Source organism: Notamacropus eugenii, chromosome 6 (assembly GCF_028372415.1).
Source record: "Notamacropus eugenii isolate mMacEug1 chromosome 6, mMacEug1.pri_v2, whole genome shotgun sequence".
NCBI lineage: Eukaryota > Metazoa > Chordata > Mammalia > Diprotodontia > Macropodidae > Notamacropus > Notamacropus eugenii.
The window spans coordinates 102,303,005-102,325,566 of record NC_092877.1 but is presented as its reverse complement, the minus strand read 5'-3'; the positions used below and the strand labels follow the sequence as shown (position 1 = coordinate 102,325,566).

At 35.0% G+C, this 22,562-nt stretch overlaps 1 protein-coding gene across 1 annotated transcript in view; it reads left to right on the top strand.

Moving 5' to 3' along the window:
* Positions 1-22,562, top strand: part of NFXL1 (nuclear transcription factor, X-box binding like 1) — a 75,336-nt gene that overhangs the window by 33,053 nt on the left and 19,721 nt on the right. The window contains exons 12-17 of the mRNA XM_072620691.1: positions 2,598-2,718; positions 3,244-3,403; positions 5,459-5,550; positions 15,204-15,225; positions 16,759-16,899; positions 21,633-21,799. Of these exons, the coding sequence (XP_072476792.1) occupies positions 2,598-2,718; positions 3,244-3,403; positions 5,459-5,550; positions 15,204-15,225; positions 16,759-16,899; positions 21,633-21,799 (703 nt within the window). The remainder of the gene's footprint in view (positions 1-2,597; positions 2,719-3,243; positions 3,404-5,458; positions 5,551-15,203; positions 15,226-16,758; positions 16,900-21,632; positions 21,800-22,562) is intronic.

Genomic DNA, 22,562 nt, shown 5'->3' with positions numbered 1-22,562 from the left:
GTGCTAAGCAGACTTTTAAAACTAGACATGCAGGAATGCTTACTGTGTAGTAGATTTATTTGAGTGGCTTGGTCATATTGTAATCCAGGACTCCTGAGATTTTTTGCTTGACATCAAAAATTGAGATTCATTGGCTCGAATCTTGTGAGATAGAAGGAAGAAAGAGTTGAAAGCTGGAGGATAGAACCATTTAAGCAGTCTAAAAAAACAAGTAAAAACAGCAACTTTATTTTAAAGAAGGTACAAGACTTATATGAGAGTATTTTTTCCCTTCCTTCCTCCAAGGAGCGCTATATAATTGTGAATTGTATTCTTTCTTTCAAAAGAATTGGATTATGCTTCTTAAACTGTAGGTCTCAAGTGGAAAAAGTTTACGAAGTTTTGAATAGCATCGTCCTGAAGGCTGTCAGGCAGCTTTAGAAAATCCACTTGAAAGCCTTGATCCCTGTCAGCTTTAATTGAATTATTGAATATTGTTGGTACGTGTGTGTATGTGTGTGTCAGTGTGTGTGTGTGTGTGTGTGTGTGTGTGTGTGTGTCTGTCTGTCTGTCTGTCTGTCTGTGTCAGAGAAAAAACATTTTAAGGCCAGGTTTGTTGTTCCTGATTCTTCACAGCTAGGAATGTCCTTCTGAGATGGAGCCCAGGGATCTGAGGAAGTTTATTTCAGATTTATTTTCTTTGTTTCATAAAAGTTTTCTTCTTTCTTTTGCTACCTAACTTTATCACCCAAATGCTTCTACCATATTGTGAACCAAGGGAGAGAAAAATGAAACTCAGGTTAATTTTTTCTTGGAGTATTTATGAGAACTTGGGATTGGATTTATTTACTCAGGTCTTCCTGATTCCAGGCCCAGCACTGTATCCATTGAGCCACCTAGCTGCCCCAGTTATAACTGGATTTATTAACTCAAATAAGTTTTCTATATTATATGCAGAGGGAAAATGCAAAGTTGAATCAGTCAGGAGATTTGAGAATCCTCAGCATGGAACGATTAATTGAATCCATGAGACTTGATGAGCTTACCAAGTGAAGTAGCATAGAGGGAGAAGAAGGTTCAGAGCAGAGTCCTGTGGGTTAGGATTAGTGGGTATGACTTGGATCTTCATCCAGCAAGAGAGATTGAGAAGGAAAGATTAGATAGATTGAAGTACCAGCTGAGTGGTGTCCCAAAAAGACAGAAGAGAATATTAAGGAGAAGAGAACGAATAACAGTGTCAGAGGCCTGCAGAGATGTGAAGAAGGGTGAAGACTGATTGAAGAGACCATTAGTTTTGGCAGGTAAGAGAGCTTTGGTCACTTTGGAGAGAGCAGTTTTGGTTGAATAATGAGTGTTGGGGCTTGATTATAGAGAGTGAGAGGAGAAAAAGTGAGGGTACTGATTGGAGATGATTTTCTCAAGAGTTTGGCCACAAAAGACAGGACAATGATGTTTCATTGTGCAGATGGTTGGATCCAGTTAGAGTTTTTTGAACATGGAGAAGTTATAGGCAATGTTTATAGGAAGCAGCCAGTAGACACGGTGTCATTGAAGAAAAGTGAGAGCGTGGAGATGATAGGAAAGACCTGGCTCCTGCCATCATGTTATCCAGGTCTGTTGGTTTTCATAATTCACAGATATTAGGGAATTGTTCATAATTGTTGATATGACCAAACTTTTTTTTCCTAGTTGGGGAAAATGGTAATATCTGATGGTTTTGCATTTGACTAAGATTGTGTGTCTGAGACAGTTTAAGAAGGAAAGTGTTTTCATCATTAATTTTCACTAAATTTAAACCTTCATGCATAGTTGTAAGAATGCTTCATTGCTTTTAAGCTCATTATTTAATAAGATCTGTAGGTAATTTTAAGGGAAGAAATGAGATAATTTTTAAAAAAAAGTTGTATTGATGCTTTTTGTCTTTGCATAATAGTCATTTCAGAACCTCCCTGTGACAAAAACATGATAAAAACATGTTTATCTGATAAACACAGATAAAATGAAATCTAGTAATGTATATATTTTTTTCTATCTTTATAGTTCTCCATCTTTGTGTCATCATTATCAGTTCTTCTGGACTGTTTGTTAAATGACTCAATTCAACTTTCTATAATTTGTTTTAGTTACATTTTAAAAGTCATTACGTATAAAATTCTCTTGATTTTTTCATGTTTTCAGTTTGGACAACTGTTCCCAAGTTCTCTAACCTTGTGGTGTCCTTTCTTGCATCACTGTGATATTCCATTATATTTATGTTTCATACTTCTTTCAGCCATTTCCTGGTAGATGGTTGCCTACTTTGCTTAAAGTTCTTTGCCACCACAGAAATTACTTCTGTGAATGGTTAGTACACATTTAGCCATTGTTTCTGTTTTACCTTTCCTGGGTGTGTACAAAATTATATGATCAGTGAGTCAAGGGGTATGGATGGTTTGAATCATTTTTCTTGAATAATTCCAATTAATATCCAGAGTGATTGGATTAATTTACAACTAAGCCTGCAGTGCATTAATGTGTTGTTTTATGTGCTGTTTTATGTGCTGTCTAACTTTGATTTTTTTGTCATCCTTGCCATGCTGGAATTTTTTGCTTTAAAACATTTCTGTACTTTTTTTTAGGTAGCTGTTATCCCTGTCCTGAAACAGTTGATGTGAAATGCAAGTGTGGTACTACAAAGGTGACTGTACCTTGTGGCAGGGAGCGCACTACCAAACCACCCAGGTGCAAAGAGCTGTGTAGGTAAGTATGAAGCTATACAGAAATTTTAGTTTTTAATAGTATTTAATTTTCTCTTCTTAAAATTTGTCTTCAGTGTTAAAGTATGAATGTATATAGAATATTTATACATTGATATAATAAACATGTAAATTAATTTTCATTTGAAGACTAAAAGTTATGCCAAACCTACCATTAACTTAAACAGAAAAATGCTTATGGTTCATTGATCTTGAATCTTGGACTCATCTCGTGACCTGAACTGCTCATATTTTTGCTTGTTCTCAAGTATTGCACCTCTGAGACTGTGAAATTATAGAGAAGGTGCTGACCTGCTTAGGAAGGTTCCTTTCCCGTGATTTCCCTAGATCATTGAAATCACCATATGCAAAGATTAATGTCATATTCCATTAACTTCTGAACTTTGCCGCTGTAAACGTTACAATACCTTTATATATTTTTTTGGGTAATTTCAGTTTTGATAGAATTGTCTGAATAAGTTAAAGAAAAAAAACTCCCACAAACATTTGTTGACACTTTCTAATTTAGCCAGCCTTCAACTTGCCATCATCCAAATCGAGAGAAACATCGGTGTCATTTTGGCCCTTGTCCTCCGTGTCATCAGCCTTGCCAAAAAGTTCTGGAAAAATGTGGCCATTTGTGTCCTGCATCATGCCATGACCAAGCATTAGTAAAGCAAACTGGCACGGTAAGAGGGAAATGTTTTAAAGAGGTAGTTGTTTGTATTTTTTAACTAAATAAGTAATTTATGTGTATTTGATCTCTCTTTGTTGAAAATGTTTAGAAATCACGATTTGGTATAATTTTACCTTGAAGTACTGTATTTATTTTGTCTCTTAGTCTAATCTTTGTACTTGAAAATTTGGGAGTGGTAGGCCTTTGGAAAGCACTTTTTTGTCCCCAAAACCTTTAGATATTAAAATAGTATTCACAGTGGAAGAAGCATTATATTTGGAGTCAGAACATGAATACAGGTTTTGCCACTTCATATATACATATATATATATATGACATTTTCCTTTTTAAAAATTAATTTATTTGTTTTCAGTTTTCTAAAATTACTTTCATAAATCTTAGATTTTCTCCCTCACCCTTACCCTCCCTCTTCCTTCCCTTCCCGAGATGGTGTGCAAGCTTATAAGGGCTCTACACTTACATTCTTACTAAATACATTTTCACCTTAGTCATGTTGCATGGAAGAATTAAAATGAATGGGAAAAACTGAGAAAAACCAAAACAAAACACAACAGAAAATAATCTGTTTCATTCTGCAATCCAATTCCATAGTTCTTTCTCTGGATGTGGAAGGCATTTTACCTCGAGTTCATTGGGAATTTTTTAGGTCCTTGCATTACTGTGAAGGACTAGGTCTACCAGAAAAATTCCTCACATACTGGTTGTTGCTGTGTACAAAGTTCTCCTGGTTCTGCTCCTTTCACTCAGCATCAGTTCATATAAGTCCTTCCAGGCCTCTCTGAAGTCTTCCTGTTCATCATTTCTTACAGCACAATAGTATTCCATTACATTCATATACCACAACTTGTTTAGCCATTTCCCAGTTGATGGGCATCCCCTCAATTTCCAGTTTTTGGCCACCACAAAGAGAGCTGCTATAAGTATTTTTCTACATGTGGGACTCTTTCCCATTTTTATGATCTCTTTGGGATACATTCCTAGAAGCAATATTGCTGGGTCAAAGGGTGTGCACATTTTTGTAGCCTTTTGGGCATAGTTCCAAATTGCTCTCCAGAATAATTGGATCAGCTCTATGTGTATGACTTTGGGACAACTCATTTCACCTGAGCCTTTTTTTTTTTTCCAGTTATGAAATAAGGCTATTTGACTAGATGATCTTTTAGTCAAGCCTCAAATCCTTTGACCCTATGAAGCTTAGTCTGATTTTTCTCACTATTTCCCAAAGAATAGTGCATTGTCTGAAGTTATACAAATCATTGAGAATCCATATCTAGACTATATAACATTTATGAACTTCTCTCTTTTTGCACAGAATTAGAGTTGAATTCTATTTATGTTGGAAGAGTGGGAGTTGTAAATGATTTACAAAGTAATTCAAATTTTCCATCAGAAATTTTTTCACAGTTTCATTTAAGGATTCATTTAAGGATTACTGGGTAACAAGTTTGCAGCTACAACCTATTGACTTAAACTGTGTGTTCATGAATATTGGTAGGTGCATTGAAACCTCAAGCTACTGTTCTTAACAGTAGCTCAGTTGCAGTTGTCCATCGTTCATTGTAGCAGCAGCAACTCAATGGAGATGAGAGAGATAGAAATAACAAAGAATGAGAGAGCAAAGCTATGGTAGAAAAGTAAAAGATTTTCCTTTCCTTAGCCAATAGTTAGTCTCTGGCTACAATTTTTATTCTTTTTTTTTTTTGTCCTGGAAGGGAGAAACTCAAATTCTAATGAATCAAAAAGAAAAAAAAAATCTTCAAGTAGCTTTTTTTGACTAGTAAGCATAGTGAATCTTCAAAAACTAGGATTTTTTTGTAGAATTCTGTGTATTGTAGGATACTGTGGAAGTAAAACATCTTTTTGATTGAAAAACAAAAAGTTAAGGATAAAAATACAGGGCTAGATAAAATACTTGAAAAGTAAAGAAACAAAAATTTCATTCTTCTTGAGAATTTTTTACTTAATTATGTATCTTAGAGTATTTGTCATGGACAGAGGTTAACCACATATATGATAACATGAATTTAATCTGTTCCTATATTTGTAGCATCAGCCTGCAGGTCCCTGGGAACAGATTTCTGAACCAGTATATATTCAGACTGCTTTGCCTTGTCCTCCCTGTCAAGTTCCTATTCCAACGTGAGTATAAATATGTCTTGGAATCTGTATCTGACAGAATGAAAAAGAAAGTAGACTTAAAAGCCATTCAGAATTTGTAGTGTTATCTGTTCAGATTGAGATAGGTAAAAGTTATACTCTGCCCTCATCATGTGGCAAGTGGAAGATGAAATGACTGAGAAATCAAAGGTTTGAGCTTCTGAGCATCTCAGGTTATTATGCAATGCATGCCAGTTGCCTCAGAAGTTAAGACCAGGCCCTGAATATGGGAGGAGACAGACTTTTATACGTTCAAAGCAATCAAGTAAAACCACTAAATTACAAGGAAACAACATATTAGGTAGTCTGATTTCTAGTTGGAGGAAAGATCAGGAACTTTCCCAGTTGGGAGGGAGAGAGTAAACAAGGACAGTTTCTTGAAATTGGGAGAAGATGTTTCCCACTCCCCCCGAGTGTCTGTGAACAATCAAAGAAACATGGAAACAATAACTGATTAATCAGAACAGGGCCAGTTTTCAGATAAGACATGGATTTCTTGAGAACTGTAATTATTTCTTTGCATCAATCTTTGGCTCTGAGTTTCTGCTCAGTATAACTGGTTCTTAGTTAAGCAGTAGGTATCCTGCTTGTCCTTTCTTATAGCACAGTAGTATTCCATCACAATCATTTACTACAACTTATTTAGCCATTTCCTAATAAATGGGCCAGCTCTCAATTTTTAATTCTTTTGTCACCACAAATCCTTTTTCCTTTTTTTAAAAATCTCTTTGAGATACAGACCTACTAGTGGTATTACTGAGTTTAAAAGGTGTACACAGTTATAGCAATTTGGGCATAGTTCCAAATTGTTCTTCAGAATGGTTGGATCAGTTCACAGCTCCACCAACAATACATTAATGTTCCAGTTTTTCTGTATCTCCCCTTTAACATTTGTCATTTTTTTCTATCATATTAGTCAATGTGCTAGGTATAAGGTGGTACCTCATAGTTGTTTTAATTTGCATATCTCTAATCAGTAGTAATTAGAGCGTTTTTTCATGTGACTATAGATGGCATTGATTTCTTCATCTGAAAACTGGCTCTTCATATCCTGTAGCTCCCATAAGCTGTAGCATGCACAGCAGTGACACCCCTGTAAAACACTTTCAAGCAGATTGACTAAACCAGGTTGAGAATAACTGATAGACCTCAAACTCGTTGGTGAGTTAGGGGGATATCTACCCCAAGCATGTAAAGAGTTCCATCAGGGGAATGAACTGATGAGAACATTTTATTCCCACAGCCAGGAAAGTGGCTGAAGCAGGCAGTTGTGGAGCACTTAGAGCTTGGTCAGACATTGGAGACATCAAAGTCATCCACTGTGTGGCCATTGCCAGTTGTCTTAAGTTAGGTGACTTAGGTGACTAAGGAAGAGAGAGTGAGGCTGATGATGTTGTGCAACCCTGCCTCAGATTCGATTCATGTGCAAGTTAAGACATCACTCTGTGACATCATTGGTCCTCTTCAAAAACAAAGAAAGAACAAGAGGTGGTCCAGCTTTCTAGCAGCATAGAGCTAGGTTCAAACAATGCAACAAGGTTATTTTCCAATTCCCACAATTGAATACACTTTTCTAAAAAGACAGAAATTGAACTAGACCCAAAACTGAATAGAAGGGCAATTGAACTAGCTCCAGAATTGAGTTATAAGATGGAGTCATTGTGGTTCACTCACTTCACACACTTAACCACTTGCTATCCTAATCTCAGTTCCTTCAATTTCTTCAGTCAGACTACATGTAAAGTATTGCATTCAGTTCTGTCTGCCATATTATGGAAAGGACTTGATTATCTGGAGAGTGTTTAGAGATGGTCACTTAGTATGGTGAAGGGTCTAAAGGTCATTTTATATGTTTTATTTGTCCTTTTTCTGAAGAGGACCAGTGACATCACAGGGTGATGGCTTGACTTGCATGTGAATTAGATTTAACTGAGGCAGAATTACACAAGATCATTAGAATCATTCTTCCAGAGTCATCAAAGTGTCCAGTGGCAGGACAAAAATCAGAACAACTGGCAGTGGCCATGCAGTGGATGACCTTGATGTCTTCAATGTCCGACCAGCTCTAAGTGCTCCACAGCTGCCTACTAAAGCTGCCTTCGTGGCTGGTGGAACAAATTGTTCTCATTGGTCCATTCCCCCAGGAGGAGTTTTCACATGCTTGAGCTAAGACATCTCCTTAACTCTCTGAAGGGTTTGAGGCCTGTCAATTACCCTCAACCTGATGTAGCCTATCTGTAGAGGTGGTTTTATAGGGATGTGACTGCTGTGTTTACTACATACAGCTCCTTGGAGCCACAGGTGAGAGTTGAATGAATCAGATGGACATCAAAGGTAGATGAGCAGCCCTTAAAATCACCAGAGGTGCTAGTCGTCCTGAACATCCCATACACCACTTTCTATATGAGCAGCAACTGAAAGAACTAAAGCAAAGACTTGATGAGAAGGGGATGAGTATATAGTTGTATTCACGTATTTTAATGACTGTCATGGAATAGCTAAGCAGTTTGCTCTGCTTGGCTTGAAGGATGAAACTAAGAAGAGTGGGTAGAAATTGAAGATGCAGAATTGGATTCAGTGTAAGGGAAAACTGATACAGTGAAAAGATATGATGTTGAATTTGGAGTTAAAAAGGTTTCAGGTTTGAATTTTGACTGCTTCTTTTAATACATATGTGACCTCAGACGAGTTCCTCATTTATAAAAGAAGGTGAACTAGATAGAACTTCTTCAGTCTTTTCCAGCTGTAAATCGATAATCCTGTGACCTTATCCAAATGTTCCTAATTAGTTGTTCCAGGAGGTTTAGTATGTTTCCTCCTTATTATAGGTCTTTATACAAAGATTAGATTTCTGCCCTGTGTTCTTAAAAATATTGAGTATTTTATTTTGATGCATCATTAATGAAATTGTTAATTCCAGGTGTAGAATTGGTAATAATAACTTTAAAATGATTACATGTAAGATTTAATATAGCTAGGCAATAGTTCTGTCCAGTTAGATACTTCTGTCCTGTTAAATAGTTCTGTCCTCATTAAATTTCAAAGTAAAGCTAAGTTTGTCATTGGTATTCCCTTTCTTTCTCTTCCCTTTCCTCCCTCATTCCTTTTCTACTACCCTCTCACTTTTTGGTAAATCTTAAGTTACCCCCCACCCCTGTGAAGCCTTAAGATCCTTGATATGACATTACAGCCATGATCCAAAATGGTTGATTGCCCTTCTATTCTATATGAAATTTTTATTTCCTCAGTGCAACAAGACTTCAGCTACCTGTTCATTTAATCAGATTGCTATTTCTCTGAATTCTCTGTAATGTGAGAATGAATGGATGGTATCTTAATCTTTCCAGAGTTATTTATTTTTTAAAAGATTTCCTTATCTATGTGATTTTCTAGTTAGTAGAATTTCAAACAATACAGATTAAGATATGTTAGGCACCAGTTTTGCCTTCCTATAAACTGTTCTAATTGTAATAGTTTCTTCACTTCTGCTGCTTCTAAATCTTTTAGTACTCTACAGTCTGTAAGGTTTCCTCACCCTCATCTTTCCAATCTCTTGTCAATCTAACTGCCACAGAAATAATAGTTTGCATTTTTCAAAAGAAGTATAGGTAAACTTGGCCTGTGGGCCTTATGATTTGAGCAATTCCCTTAGGGAGTCATGGGGTAGTAAGATACCAATGTACAGGTAACTCTCTGTGTTCGTAATTTGGTCACTATGTTGTTAAGTTCAGAGATATGTGAAGTTTCAATTGCAGAAAATATATCCTGCATTAAGAAAGAGGGGAGATGAGAAATTGATATATAAACTACACTATTAAGTTTCTAGCAGATGTAATTATTTCTAAGCATGCTTCATGGAAAGATTATAGTTAAGATTAATTTCAATCCTAACTCATTACACATAAATCCATTGAAATTCAAGTTTGATATTAAATATTTTCTAAAAGGAAACTGCATTTGGCAGTAGAAACAAAGTGTTTGGCATTACCAAGTTGTATTACCCCAACGTTTTTAAACGTAGATTGAAAACAGGCTCTTCTCTTGAATTGAGTAAAGGGACTTGTAATATTCCACTTCCATGGTAATGAGGACTTGTACTAGGGTGGTGGCAGTGGAAGGTAGGAGAGAATGGTTTACAGAGATATTGTGGGGGTGAAGTCATAGGATTTACTAATTTATTGAATAATGTGTTAGGGAAGGAGAGGAAAGAGTTATGGTTTTGAATATGAGGGACTGTTGAATGATCGTGCCATAGAAAGAAATGTTGGTCAGAATGATGAGCAGGTGACTTTGAGGAGCTAGTGGAATATCCAGTTGGAGATGGAAGATTGGCAGACAGAGATGTAAGAATGGGAATTACGTATTTGGTAATCATCTCCATGAAGGTAATTTGAAGACATGAGAATGAATGAGACTGTACAAGGAGAGTACAGGTACTCTTTACTAACTAGTAATTCTAATTTAAGGAATTGCATCTCCACACTTAGGGAATTGAAGGTTCTATTATACCATTTTCATCTAACTTCTATTGTGGCAGCTGAATTCTATACCAGTTGCAACTGAATTAGACTTTAAGTTACTAATGAAATTTATTGTTAGACTTCACACACTAGCTTTAGTTTACTGACGCATTCTACTACAGCTTCCAGTCATTAGCAGATAAATCATTAGAGTTGGGAAAGAACCATTCAAAATTGGCAATTTCTACTCATTTCAGTGGTGGTTGAAGAAAGCCTTCCACAAAACATCAATCTTGAGTTTTTTTGTATTGTAGTTTTTTGTACATAACTATGTATACATTATTGGGCAAAAATATCAGGAAAGAAATATCTTTAAGGTTGTAAACTAGATGATAAAAGAGTTATCTTCAATATGAAATTAGAAGTCAGATTGAGCCTGAGAAAACAAAACAAGCAGCTGAATCTTTAAAGCCTCAGATTGTTAACTTTGCATTGAGAATTGATAGACAGATGATTGGAATTCCAAAATTTCTCATATTGTATTTTGACTTTTAATGTTTTTATTTTTAAATTTTTACTTGTATAGTAATTTTAGCATTTTGAATGGGATAATTAATATTAATTTGTATTTGAAAGTTATTTAAACTTAACACGTTTTACTTTAAAAAAAAATGTGGCTCTTGTTGCATTTTTATAGTACAAATTTATTATGGAATGCTTTGAGGAAAAAGTGCTATCAGTGACTCCTAGGCCTTAGTTTTCTCATTCTTAAAATTGTGAGGTTAGGCTTGATTTCTAAGGTTCTTTTCAGCTCTAACTCACATGGTCACATACATCAGTTACATATATAATCTTAAATGGACATATCAGAGCCATGGGGAAAAATATAAACTGCCAGAAGGTAGAGGGTTTTTGTCTTCTTTTTTAAAACTTTCCAAATAGCTTCCTACTTGACTTTTTTTAAGATGACTGAATATAGTACTCAAGATTATGTTTGTTTATTGTTGGGGGTAGAGGATAAGATTCTTTTATTCTTCTCAAAATATTTAAAAAATTTTAGTAGTAAGATTTTATCCAAAACTATCTAAGAGATTACATATTATGTTTGAAGTGACAGTGGACTGGAAATCAAGGGGCCTGACTGGATTGTGGTCTTCGTTCTGCCTCTCCTAGAGTGCTTTGAAAAGGGAAGAGCTACACTGGGATTTCTATCAGCAGAAAGCCCCATTCTCGTCCCTAGAGATAACGTTCTTGGCATTGAGGACAACAGTGATTTGACCTGATAAGAGCCTCTGATCCTGTTGCTCTGGGATTGTAGTATTACCCCATTTTGGAATCATGAACCCATTTTCTTGCAGAAATATTGTTTTTTGAATAGTGTTTTTGTTCCATAATACTCATACAACAATGCTGTGTTTCAGTTACATTTCAGGTTAAATTGGCTTTTTATGGAATGGTTTGGTAATTTACCCACAGAATCAGATTTCAGTCAGGAATGGACGTCAGTGGTCATCTCCTATTCATAACTGATAAAGAATTTTCCCTATGAAGTACCTGAAAAGGTTTTACTTAACCTTATGCGTGAAGACCTACAGTGAGAGGGGTCCCTTTACCTACCAAGGCAGCCCATTTTTTTACTTAATAGTTAATTTGGATAGTTTGGTTACAAAGATTTTCCTGATGTCTGACTTTTCTTCTTTGCCATCTCAACCTAATTCTGCCCTCTAAGGTCAAACTGAATAAATGTCATTCTTCTATGTGAACTCCATTAAGGTACTTGAAAACAGCTATCATATGCATTCTGAGTGGTTTTTCCAGGCAGCCTTTCCGTATTTACTTTTATTTTCTTACAGCAAGACCTTTAGACTCATTACCATTCTGATTACTCTCTTGGTTATTTTCCAACCTGCTGATCTCCTTAACATGTGTCTCCTAGAACTGACCTCAGTACTCTAGATACGCTCTGACCAGGACACAGTACACTGGGGATTATCTTCCCTTTCTACCTTCAGTGATTTGTCTGTGCTTAGGTTTTTACTTGCTTCTGGTAAACTGGCAAAAAGTAAGAACTACCAGATTCCTTTAGCAATTTGTAGCTATATTTCTTACAAAGATTAAAAATATTTAAAAGTTAATTTGTAATCCGAATAAACTTTTAATATAGAAAACACGGTACTTGTAATCTCAATAAACTTTTAGTATATAAAATGTGGTACTTGAAAAAACAAGGTAAGTTATACAAAGTAATTTCATGTTCCAAATTAACAATACTTTAGCAGGTTCCAATGCATAGAAAAATAGTCTTGTATTTCTTTTCCACTTTCCTTGTCCACCAGTGTCCATCTATTCCTTTGGTGAAAGGAGAAAGAAAAACAACTTTAGAGTAGCTTAATAGAATTGGGATAGAGCTTAAAAATCACCTAATCCAAACGTCTCTTTCTACAGATGAGGAAAGCAGGGTCAATAGAAGTGAAATAAATTGCCCAGAGTTAGAGAACTGTAGAACTACAATTCCAGTCTCCTTAAATGTTAGTCCAATATTGTTTCTACTATACCAGAGACATTAATTTCAAAGGTGATTAGTTATGACAGAGAACTGCAAACAGGACAAGTTTTTTGCTAGTATGTTTATACCCACAGAGAACTTTTGTCTTTTCTTTGTTTTTGAGGCCTGACATTTATAATGGATATGTAATATTTCCAAACTTACATTCCTTACCATTTTAGGTTTATTCTTTGAGTGGACAAAGATATTAGTTCTATAACTGACCTGCTTCTTTGGCTATTGCTTATTTGTGCCAGAAAGCTATGTTGCTTTTAATAATACATGGAATGGTTTTTAATGGTTTTTAAAGCCCATAGGAAACCACAGAAATGTTGACTGTTTGTTATTAAGTTTGCATTTACTCTGATAATTATGATTGTACAACTCATTTTTGTGTCACTTTTGTGATCTGGTACTTATAGAATTCCTATTACATGTAATCATACAATAGGGACTGAAAGAAAAAATTAGGATATTAAATTTATTGTATAACCTCTATTGCAGCTCGAGACTTTTACTCATACTTTCTTTTGCAAATCTTTTAAGCTAATATAATTATTATGGGCAGCATCAATTCTTGTGGTCTAGTCTCATCTAGAAATTTTTCAGAGCAGGTGTTTTTTGGTGCATATAGATAGATCCTTTAAGTACTTTAATAATAGAATATATTGGCAATTTGCAATGAAAAGCTCTTTCAGTTTAATTATCATCTTCATACAAATGTCTCCCAAATCTAACCCTAGTCTCCAGCTCTGTTTGCTCATCTCCATTTGCCTATTGGATGTAACAAACTGTCTCAGCACCTCAAACTCAACATCTCCAAAACTGAACTTATTACCTTTCCTTCAAGCCACACCTCCCTTCCAGACTTGTGTATTCCTACAAGGGAACCACTGTCCTTCCAGTTACCTGTGTTTCTAGTATTGGTGCTTTCCTTGATTCCTCTGTCTCACTCTTCCCAGTTTTAAATCAAGTAACAAATCTTGTCATTCCTACCTCCACAACATCTCTTTACTACCCTGGTTCAGTCTCTCATCACTTCTCACCTGGATTATTCCAGTAGCCTCATAATTGTTCTTTTTCCCTCAGGTCTCTGCTTATTCCAGCCCATGTTGCACATGGCCATACTTTTCCTAAAGTGCAGATCTGATGATGTCTCTCCACTGGATCCTTATTTCCTCTAGGATTAAATAGAAGCTCCTCTGTTTAGCTTTTAAAATACTCCAAAACTGGGCATCCACCTACCTTTTCTACCTTATTTACTTTTATTTCCCTGCCTGTGCGGCGTGGTTCATCCAGGCCAGCTGCCTTGCTCTTCTTTACACAGGAGAGTCCGCCTGCTGTCTCTGTGCCTTGGCTCTGCCTCTTCCTCACGGGTCCCTGCACGCCTTTTTCTTCCTTGTGTTTCAGAATCACCCGTTTCCTTCACGTGTGCGTACTCTGTGTTACTTTGCTTAGGCACTTGTGTAGTGTGTACTGCAGTATACTCGGTGCGCGGTATGTTCAAGATCATGCTGTGTATATATTTGTTTACGTGCTTGTTACCTCCCCCAGTGGGACGTGAGCTCCTTGGAGGCTGCGGGGACTCTGATTGCTGTCTTTGTGTCTGTCTCCAGGAAGTGACAGACACATAGTGTATCCCTAGTTCCTAGTGCGTAAATACTGAGTAATTGAAGTGAATGATTGAAGCTATCTTTTTTTTATTTTTAAGGATTGAATCTCCATTAAGGAGAGCTTGCTTTTATTTATTTTTATTATTTTTGTTATTTTTTATATAATTTATTTTTAGTTTTTAACCTTCACTAATGTAAAATTTTGAGTTTTAAAATTTCTCCTCCTCCTGCAATCTTGATATAGGTTATGCTTCTACATTCATATTAAACATTTTCACATTAGTCATGATGTGAAGCTTAGAACTAATGGAAGGAACCATGAGAAAGGAGAAACAAAACAAAACAACAAAAGAAAAGGAGAGCAAATAGTATGCTTCCATCTATATTCAGACTTCAGAGTTCTTGCTTTGGATGTGGATAGCATTTTTCATTGTGAGTCTTTTGTATTTTTGTTAGATCTTTGCATTGCTGAGAAGATCTAAGTCTATCAAAGTCAGTCCTTGCACAGCGTGGCTATTACTGTGTACAGTGTTGTCCTGGTTCTATTCATTTCACCCAGCATCAATTCATATAAGCCTTGCCAGGTTTTTCTGAAGTGTGCCTGCTCATCATTTCTTATAGGACAGTAATACTCTGTTACATTCATATACCACAACTTGTTCAGCCATTCCCCAATTGATGGGCATTCTCTCAGTTTCCAGTTCCTTGCCATCACCAAAAGAGCTACTATAAATATTTTTGTACATGTGAGTCCTGTTTTTGTGATCTCTTTGGGATACAGACCTAGAAGTGGTATTGCTGGGTTGAAGGTTTTGCACAGTATGCCCTTTGGGCATAATTCCAAATTGCTCTTCAGAATGGTTGGATCAGTGATTGAAGCAATCTTTAATGAAAGTTGAAGTATGTTATTACTAAAATTACTAACATTAAAATTACTAACATTTTTTTTCCCTTGAGGAGTTTTTTAAGAAATTCTTTCTCAATTATAATCTTTTGGTTTCTTTTTTTTCCTTGTAGAGAGTGTCTTGGGAAGCACGAGGTGAGTCCTGGGCATTGATTATTAAAAAGTGATTATTATAAAGCTTGTGATGTATATTTGTTGTATACTAGAATAAAAACAACTTTGAAGCATTGTTATTTTAGCAGGTTATACAAATTCCAAGTATTTTGATTCAATTAACTTTACAATTTCAGTGTACTTTTAATTGAGTACTAGAAAGCTTTTTATACTAGAGAATACATGATGGCCGTTTAGCTTTTCCTTAATTAAATCATTTGGTTTTCAACAGAATCCTAGGGATTGTAGATAACCCAGTCTGTCCTCTCACTATACAGATGAACAGGCTGAGGCCCACCAAGGGAAAGTGACCTGCCTCCCTAAGGTCTGAAAGCTAGTGACAGTGAAGATTACATTCTGGGTCTCTTTGCACCATCATTGTTGGCAGACGGTGGTGGTGCAGTGGACAGTGTTTTGGAATTGGAATCAGGAAAATGATAGTTCATATCCTAGTTTACTAGCTGTGACCCTTGACTAAGTCACTTGACTTCTCTTAGCCTAAGTTTTCCTCATCTGTAAAACAGGGTTATTGAACGGATCCAATGATATGTAAATGTGAAGTGCTGTATAAATATTACATTGTCCGCAGCATTCATTGTAAGAAACTTTGAAGAGGGTATTTCATTGCTGATAAATTCTATAGTATATCTTTAGAGGTCATCAAAATCTTGCTTCTGAAATTCATTTGGGTAATTCTAAGTAAAAAGCCAGTTTTTAAAAAAGGAATGTAAAAAAATATATGTTATATAGCCTAAGATGATTTTTCTTTAAATGATCTATTTGGTTTTGGGGACATTAAGTGAAGCCATTTAAAATATGTTGATCTCAGCTATTTCTTTTATTAATTTACCTTGTTATTTCCGTAAAATATTTTGGTAGAGAGAGAGAGACAAAGGTATAGTATGCCTGTGTCCAGAGTAAAAATATACAGACAGCTCTGTTATCTAATTATTGATTCTAATTTAATCATAGGATAATATCTGTTTCTTTACTGTTAAGATTGTTGGATGAACAATCTGTGTATCACATAGATTTTGTAAATATTTTAGTGTTGCATGTTTTGGCCAAAATGCCAATAGAGGTGGTCATGGCAGTGGGGTGTTTGTGTGTTTTATAAGCTGGTTTTCTAATGTAAACTAAGCTGTTTAGGAATTTGTAAAAATATTCATGCAAGATAGGAGGTCTGACTGTGATGGCAGTGATCCCATATCTGATAGAGAACTGATTGCAAGTTGAAAAATAAAGCTTAAAAAAAAAAAAAAAAGAAAACCTATCATTTAGTAACACTGAGACCCAAAAGGACTTTTTTTACTATCATATTTTAGGTCTTACTGATAAGAGAAATCTGAGCTGATTCTGATGTAGAACTTTTAAAATTAGTTTGTAGGTTACAATTTAACTTCAAGTTGAGTAATTTATTTTCTCACTGTCAAATTAGTTGTCACCATTGGAACAGAATCATATCTAAACATAAGTGTTAAAATGTGTGTTTTACTGCTTTTCTTAATGTTTCAGATCAGTCCTCTACCATGTCATGCTGTGGGTCCTTACTCTTGTAAGAGATTTTGTGGACGGAGTCTGGATTGCCAAAATCATACTTGTATGAGGGAATGTCATAAAGTTACTGAAATGAATGGCTGTGTGGATGAAAAAAAGGTAATATCCTTATTTTTATAAGTAATCATGTTTAACAATAGATTTTAGTGGGAATCTTGTCACCTCTTTCGTTACTGTTAACATTTAGGATTTTAAGATATTTTGTTACTTTTAGGGTGCTATGATCTCATTGATGTGGATCTATAGACCCCAACCAGTAGAGATTGCAAATCATTTATACCTTCTTGTTCAGTGGTGTTCTTACTCTTATATGAATTTTCCATAAAGAATCTATTCAGTGTCGTAGATTTCCTTGGCTTCTTCAAGATACCAGTGTGGAACTTGGATCATGCATTTTTTATGCGACTGGCTCACCATTTTTGTCTGGCCATACTTGTCCTTTTAGATAGTTTGAACCACTAATTGCTTCTGTACTTCAGCTCTGCCTCAGTCCACTCTGGCTTTTTTGTACTACACTGAGCTCTAGTAGTATCTGTTGGCCCTAATGTTTATTCATCTCAGGGCAGTGATAAACAGTTCTGTGACTGGTAGAGGTAAGTGAAGATTGTGGTTACTAGCAGCATTGGGTTTGCTGGTGGCAGATATGATGGTTGCAGATAGCCAGAATCTACATAGTGTTGGGATGTAAGAAAAGTGAGTTTGTAAGATTCTAACGGAATTAAAGTAAAGGTTTTCTGGGACAGTCCTGCTTTCAAGAAAAGGCAGTATACTTTTAATGAGAATTTCCAGAAAGAATATTCCTCATTAGATCATATTTCCCAATTTTTGGTTTAGAAAATGTGGTCACTGTTAAGTATAATAGAAATTTTTTTCTTGATCTTTGGTTTTATTGGTACTACTTTTTTCATTGTTTCCCACACTCTCCCTGTCTCCCCCACTCCCGATGACTGTTCCCCTCCCCCATTTTTATCAGTAAAACTCTCCTCAAGTAAAGAAGCACAGGTAAGCATCAGAAATCAACACAGTGACTACATCTGACAAGTTGTGTTTCAGTTCTTAAAACATAGTCCGCTACTTTTTCTGCGAAGACAGGAGATGCCTTACCAGCAGTTCAGTGCATTTATCAGGTTCCTGAAGTCTTTCAGTGTTTTAACATTATTTCAGGGATTGTATAAGTTGCTCTTCTTTTTCTGCTCTCTTTGCTACAAGTCTTTCCCAGTTTCTCACAATGCTTCATATTCTTTTGGTGCAAAAATATAGCATTCCATTCATTTTTGTTAAGTCATTCCACATTTGATGGGCTTTCAGTTCTTTACTATCATAAAAAATGCTGCTGTGATAAATCTTGTATAATACAACGTTTTTGCCTAGTAGCCATATTGCTGGTTAAAAGGTTATATGTACAGTTTAGTAACTTTCTGACAACGATTACAGATTGACTTCCAGGGTAATCAGACCAATTTGTAGTTCCACCTAATACGGCATAGCCCCTCTAATATTTTCGACTTTCATCTTTTGTTTTTTTGCCAGACTGCTGATTATGAGGTAAAACTTCACAGATTATAATTTGCATTTTTCTTTAGTAAAAGCTAAGATCCCTTAAAGCCCTTTTTATTCTTGGGTACTTTAAAAAATAATTTTAGATAAAGAGAAAATGTATTACAATCTATATATAATCTTGACATATTTCTGTATATGTTCTCATATATATCCATTTATACACACACACACACATATATATATACACACACACACACACACACACATATGTAGAGAGAGAGAAATATTGAGGTTGTTTGGGCTTGAAATGGTATCTCATACATATAATATATATTATGCATAATGCTTGGTCTTAGCAAAGTACTTGGGGGATATGTGTGCATACACATATGTATACATAGCATTATAGAAATTTTTTTTGTTACTCTTGTGTATGTGTCTGTGTATATATTTCAAATAATTTTAGACTAATATGCAATCTCACTTTCGATATATTTTTGGTGGATTTACCCACACTAATTTGTGATGTTATTTTGGACAGGGTCTAATTTTATAGGAGATGCTCATTCAATTAAGAAAACAAATATTTTGAAAACAAAGCACGTATGTGAATAATCAAATGCAAATAATCAGCATTTAACACTATATACTATTTATGTTGTAACTTGATATTCATTAAAGTTGGGCTTCTATTAGGAGCTAGATATCACTTAAACCGTATGTAATGGCTTTATGTACAGTACTTGGAAGGGATTAAGAAAATTTTTGTTTCTTAAAAACTTTATAATACCGATTGTCTTTTTTTCCATTAATATGAGTACATGAAGTTTGAGAAGCACTGTGTTATAGAACCTTGAACTATCAGTCAGAATACTTGGTTCCAAATACTGATTCTGTAACTTAATAACAGTATTGTTATCTAATGTATTTTACAGCTAAGGAAATTGAAGCCCAGAGACCGTGACAGTTGCATTATCAACTTTATAGGATTATTGTGAAGAAAGAACTTTGAAATTCACATCTCTAAGTCATGTTTATGTAACATTTTTAATCTTACTTTCATTAAATCCATTAATATTTATTCCTGATCAGATGACACTCTGAATTTCCACAAGTATAGGTGAATCTGACACACTTAATTTTACAGCAGAGGCCTTAGTTTAATCTGTTGAATCATGATATAGAAGTGAGGTATATAGTTTTAACCTACCAAATTCTGTCAGTACAAAGTAAACAGAACACTGTCATGCTTTTTTCCTAATTTTTCCCCTTCTATATGTATTAGCTAATATTTCATCTTTAATCATATAAAATATCTAATACACAGATAATCCCATTACAATGAGTAACAATTTATATGTTTAGTTTTTACTTATCCTGATTGCTTTGCTGATCTACTTCTAATAAACTGAGTATTCTTATATAATGCAACTCTGGATCCCTGACTATATAGATAGTATTATTATTCTATAATCCAAATGCCTTATCAGGAAGAGAGGGGAGGGGAAAGGCAGTCTAGTATATTTATACTTTTTTTGTTTTGTTTTTAAGTAGTTAATTTTAGCTTCCTTCTTTCTATCTCAACTTCAGCTATCCCAGCTATGTTATCAGACTTTCACATATACTTGGGGTAGCACATTTATCTGTGGCCCTCTGGATCGTGGATTTAGAGCTAGAAAGGACTTTTAATATCATGTAGGTGACCTCTAGCAGTTTTCAGAGTTTGGGTGTCAGATCATTGAGGACCCCCAAAGAGCTTTTTTGTGTTGTCTATGAATATTTATCATATTAGAAAGTGAAACTAAGTAAAATGTTAAATTATTAGTTCATTTTAAAATAGCATTATTAAACCATTATGTGTTAACATGAATCACATTTTAAAATGAAAAATTACTTATTAAAAAAATTTATTGAGAAGAGTGGTGTTTTACATTTTTGCAAATCTCTTTAATTTCTGTATTCTGTTGTAAACTGTAGAAATTTAATAAAAATAATTATTATTGCTTCATCAAGGACATTTTAAACTTAACCTTATTGGAAGTGTTTGATACTTGGGGTTGTGTTTAATTGAGTTTGGCTTTGCTAGAGGATAGGATTTGAGAAAAATAGTGAAGATGGAAGGGAGATGCATCATGTTGGAAAGAGCATATTATTTGATTGCTGAGGGTCTCGGTTTGAATCATTGTTCTGCTATGTGTTTCATGGCCTATTTGACTTGGGTCAAGTCCTTTTTTTTCTTACATGTTAAAATGAAGAGGTTGGATTAGTTAATGTCTTAAATCTCTTCTATCTTGAAATATTGGCCCCGGAAATCAGGGACAGTATCTTGAGTTTCCTTGTATTGTCTACTCAGTCAGATGTTTTTTAAACAAATGAATGGGCATAGCATAGTAGGATTTTAGAGCTGAAAAGGATCTTAGAACTCTAGTCCAAACCTTTCATATTACTGATTAGGTTATTGAAGACTCTGGAGATTGTAACTTGAGGCCACACAGCAAGTTGCTGGCAGGGCTAGGCCTAGAAAGCAGGACTCTCAACTCTCAGTTCATTGTTCTTTATTTGACAAATAAACAAGAATTAATTGTGATGAATATTTTGTAGATAACTTACGATGGAAAATGACTGGCTTTAGGCCAGTTTTACAAACCATTGTTGTATTTTTCATAATCCTTAATACTTAGAGAAGGATCTTATTTTCTAGATACTGTAATATATATAATAGATTAAGATTTCCTATTTAAATAGCCCTAGAACTAGAAGTTTTAGTTGTAAATGATATCTGGAAGTGGTGATAAAAAATATTAAACTTTGTAATTTGTTCTCCTTATCTATAAGATTGTGCTGTTTTGTTGATTTTTATAAACCATATTTCAATAATGTCCTATAGATAAAGCTTGAACTTTGCATAGTAGTTTGATAATGTCAGTGAGTTATTTGTCAAGGTGCTTTGTTATGTCTTGAAAATAACAATTGTTTTTATTCTTTTCATATTTTTCTCTAGTGTTAGTCATTTGAAGATTTTGTTTTGGAAGGGGGAAGTGAAATCTGTGCCTTCTAATTTTATAACTCTCATGCTGCCCATTTTCCATATTCTCTTTTAAAAAAGCAAAGTTACATTTTTAAGTTAGATATATACTTACTTGAGCTGTTTAAAAAAAATGCCTAGACTGCTGTTTAGTCTCCTTTTTTCCTTTTCTTTTTGATAAGTAGGAAAGCTCAATTCCTGAAGGATTCTGACTTTAAAAATGGGTAGGAAGGAAATGGGAAATCATAACTTGGATCAAAATGGTGGTTTCCACAGTTGACTGAATTTATTTTTGATTTCTTTCTAGGCAGGACCAGAATGTCTTCAATGTGAAGAAGCATGCTGTAAATCACGGCCACCAGGTTGTCCTCACCCATGCATTTTGCCCTGTCACCCTGGAAAATGCCCTCCCTGTGTTCAAATGCTCAGAGTAAAATGTCATTGCAAGCTCATAAGCTTATATGTGGAATGCAGGTAAGCAGGTGAAAGACCTACTTTTTCTGTGTCTAGATTTCAACATGAAAGAATTACATTAATTGTTCCTTTTTAAAATTAAAAAATTTTGTTTATGGTATTGATCTTTATACCTAGATCATGTACCGATTTGGACTTTATTCTTGCGTACGGTGTCAGGCTTTGTTCTGTGCCTAATTTCTGCTATACTGTTATCCAGTTTTCCCAGCAATTTTTGTCATACAGTGAATTCTTATCCCAAAAGCTGAGGTCCTTAGGTTTATCAGACGGTAGATTGCTATATTCGTTGACTGCTGTGTCTTGGGTACCTAACCTATTCCACTAGTCTACCATTCTGTTTCTTAGTCAGTATCAAGTGGTTTTGATAATTGCTACTTATAATACAATTTGAGATCTGGTAGAGCTAGGCCACCTTCCCTAGCATTTCTTTTCATTAGTTCCCTTGATATTCTGGACCTTTTGTTCTTCCAGGTGAATTTTGATATTATTTTTTCTAGCTCTGTAAAATAATTATCTGATAGTTTGATTGGTATGGCACTGAAGAAGTAAATTAATTTAGGTAGAACTGTCATTTTTATTATAATGGCTCAGCCCACCCACGAGCAACTGATGTTTTTCCACTTACTTAGATCTGACTTTATTTGTGCGAAAAGTGTTTTGTAATTGGGTTCATATAGTCCCTGGGTTTGTTTTGGCAGGTAGACTCCCAAATATTTATAGTGTCTACCGTAGCTTTAAATGGAATTTCTCTTGCTATCTCTTG